The sequence below is a fragment of the Chiloscyllium plagiosum genome, chromosome 39 (genome assembly GCF_004010195.1).
Source record: "Chiloscyllium plagiosum isolate BGI_BamShark_2017 chromosome 39, ASM401019v2, whole genome shotgun sequence".
Classification (NCBI taxonomy): Eukaryota; Metazoa; Chordata; class Chondrichthyes; order Orectolobiformes; family Hemiscylliidae; genus Chiloscyllium; species Chiloscyllium plagiosum.
This window is the reverse complement of record NC_057748.1, coordinates 16640669-16643938: the sequence shown is the minus strand read 5'-3', so window position 1 is coordinate 16643938 and position 3270 is coordinate 16640669. Positions and strand designations below refer to the sequence as shown.

Genomic DNA, 3270 nt, shown 5'->3' with positions numbered 1-3270 from the left:
GAGGACAGATACCAGGCGAGCTAAGGTAACGTGTGAAATAGTCATCTTCGTTGAAAGGGCTGGCACCTCTTGGAATGGCAAGTGGAATATCTCTTTGATAAATGCAGATGGCTGAGGGGAAAGGTCTGTGGTGTACACCCGGAAAATAGTCAGGACGATATCTACATTCACATTGCAACTCCCTCCCAAGGACAGCTCCCATTATTCTGAGAGTGACACCCTCCCAGGTACAGCTCCCGTTATTCCGAGTGTGACTCCCTCCCAGATACAGCTCCCGTTATTCCGAGTGTGACTCCGTCTCAGATACACTTCCCATTATTCCAAGAGTGACACCCTCCCAGGTACAGCTCCCATTATTTCGAGTGTGACTCCCTCGCAGATAAAGCTCCCGTTATTCCCAGAGTGACTCCCTCCCAGATACACCTCACATTATTCCAAGAGTGACTCCCTCCCCAATACAGCTCCCGTTATTCCGAGTGTGACTCCCTCCCAGATACAGCTCCAATTATTCCGAAAGTGACTCCCTCCCAGATACACTTCCCATTATTCGGAGAGTGACACCCTCCGAGATACAGCTCCCATTATTCGGAGAGTGACTCCCTCCCAGATACAGCTCCCGTTATTCCGAGAGTGACTCCCTCCCAGATACATCTCACATTATTCCAAGAGTGACTCCCTCCCAGATACACTTCCCATTATTCCGAGAGTGACACCCTCGAGATACAGCTCCAATTATTCCGAGAGTGACTCCCACCCAAGTACACCTCCTACTATTACGAGAGTAACTCCCTCCCAGGGACAGCTCGAATTATTCCGATAGTGACTCCCTCCCAGGGACAGCTCCCGTTATTCCGAGAGTCAATCCCTCCCAGGTACACCTCCCATTATTCCGAGAGTGTCCCCTTCCCAAGTACACCTCCCATTATTCCGAGAGTGACTCCCTCCCAGATACAGCTCCCATTATTCCGAGAGTGACTCGCTCCCAGGGATAGCTCCCATTATTCCGAGTGTGACTCCCTCCCATATACAGCTCCCATTATTCCGAGAGTGACTCCCTCCCAGGGACAGCTCCCATTATTCCGAGAGTGACGCCCTCCCAGATACAGATCCCATTATTCCGAGAGTGACTCCCTCCCAGGTACAGCTTCTGTTATTCCGAGAGTGACTCCCTCCCAGATACACCTCCCATTATTCTGAGAGTGACTCCCTCCCAGATACAGATCCCATTATTCCGAGAGTGACTCCCTCCCAGGGACAGCTCCCATTATTCCGAGTGTGACTCCCTCCCAGATACACCTCCCATTATTCCGAGAGTGACTCCCTCCCAGGTACGGATCCCATTATTCCGAGAGTGACTCCCTCCCAGGTACAGCTTCCGTTATTCCGAGAGTGACTCCCTCCCAGATACAGTTCCCATTATTCCGAGAGTGACTCCCTCCCAGATACACCTCCCATTATTCTGAGAGTGACTCCCTCCCAGATACAGATCCCATTATTCCGAGAGTGACTCCCTCCCAGATACAGCTTCTGTTATTCCGAGAGTGACTCCCTCCCAGATACAGCTCCCATTATTCCGAGAGTGACTCCCTCCCAGATACAGCTTCCGTTATTCCAAGAGTGACTCCCTCCCAGGGACAGCTCCCATTATTCCGTGTGACTCCCTCCCAGATACAGATTCCATTATTCCGAAAGTGACTCCCTCCCAGATACAGCTTCCGTTATTCCGAGAGTGACTCCTTCCCAGATACAGCTCCCATTATTCTGAGAGTGACTCCCTCCCAGGGACAGCTTCTGTTATTCCGAGAGTGACTCTCTCCCAGGAACAGCTCCCATTATTCCGAGAGTGACTCCCTCCCAGGGACAGCTTCTGTTATTCCGAGAATGACTCCCTCCTAGGGACAGCTCCCATTATTCCAAGAGTGACTCCCTCCCAGGAACAGCTCCCATTATTCCGAGAGTGACTCCCTCCCAGATACAGCTCCCATTATTCCGAGAGTGACTCCCTCCCAGATACAGCTTCCGTTATACCAAGAGTGACTCCCTCCTAGGGACAGCTCCCATTATTCCGAGAGTGACTCCCTCCCAGGGACAGCTCCCATTATTCCGAGAGTGACCCTCTCAGGTGACTAATATACTGACTGTTAAGAGTGGGACACAAAGGTACAACTCTTTATTGCCCGTCATCTGAAATTCCTCGCCGCGATTGTGGTTTAAAGCGTTGACCTCGATGAACCCGTCTGTTAAAAACGCGAAAGGTTTTTTGTGTTGGGACACACCAAATACACGGACCCCATAACCGCCCCCACCCCCCCATCCCGTGGGTTGGGGAGGGAGAGAGGGTTGGCATCAGGGGTGAGGTGGGTTTCGAATCTCTGGGCTGCAGTCTCTCATGTCCCCTTGGTCTGTTGTAGCTGGGAGCCCATTGAGAAATACATCAGTGAACAATATGAAAAATTCCTGAAGGAAGAGGCCAACATTGCTCGGAAGAAGAGAATTCCAGACACCCGGGTGCATTGCTGCCTGTACTTCATCTCACCCACCGGCCACTCGTACGTATTCTGCATTCCAGAATGTTCCGCACAGAGGAGAGCAGGAATTTCCTCTTTCCCCAGGGGAAGTGAGTCTGTAGGATTCTAGGCCGGGTCACAAGGTGTAAGGAAGTCTGAGACAGATTTTTAACCAGGCAAGGGAAACCAGGTTAATGGTAGGAGAGTGGAGTTGAGTATTATCAGATCAGCCAGTTAATGGTGGAAATGGCTGGATGGGCCAAATGGCCCACTTATGGTCTTACGTCCGTCTCTGTATGACCAATCAGAGCCTTCTCTCTCTCTCTCTCTCTCTCACCTAACTTCACCACAGAATGAGAGAAACCGTGCAAGGCGTGAGGAGATGATGGTGCCATATTTCAACAAAGGGCCTCAGTCAGAGTACTGTGTCACTGGATGCTCAGCTCATCCACCAGGTCCTGCCTAAAACAGGGAGAGATGGAAACCAGAGTTTAGATCAGAGTGGTGCTGGACAAGCACAGCAGGTCAGGCAGCATCTGAGGAGCATTATCTCTCTACCCTGGAGGCTTCCTGCCTCTATTCCTGATGAAGGGCTTTTGCCCGAAACGCCGATTTTCCTGCCTCACCTGCACATCCACCAATGTCATTTATTGTATCCGTTGCTCCCGATGCGGTCTCCTCTACATTGGGGAGACTGGGCGCCTCCTAGCAGAGCGCTTTAGGGAACATCTCTGGGACACCCGCACCAATCAACCACACCGCC

The 3270-nt window shown here is 51.6% G+C and overlaps 1 protein-coding gene across 1 annotated transcript in view; it reads left to right on the top strand.

The window, feature by feature from the left end:
* LOC122542024 overlaps positions 1 to 3270 on the top strand; it is a 42661-nt gene that overhangs the window by 25083 nt on the left and 14308 nt on the right. The window contains exon 4 of the mRNA XM_043679315.1: positions 2412 to 2549. Coding sequence (XP_043535250.1) covers positions 2412 to 2549 — 138 coding nt within the window. The remainder of the gene's footprint in view (positions 1 to 2411; positions 2550 to 3270) is intronic.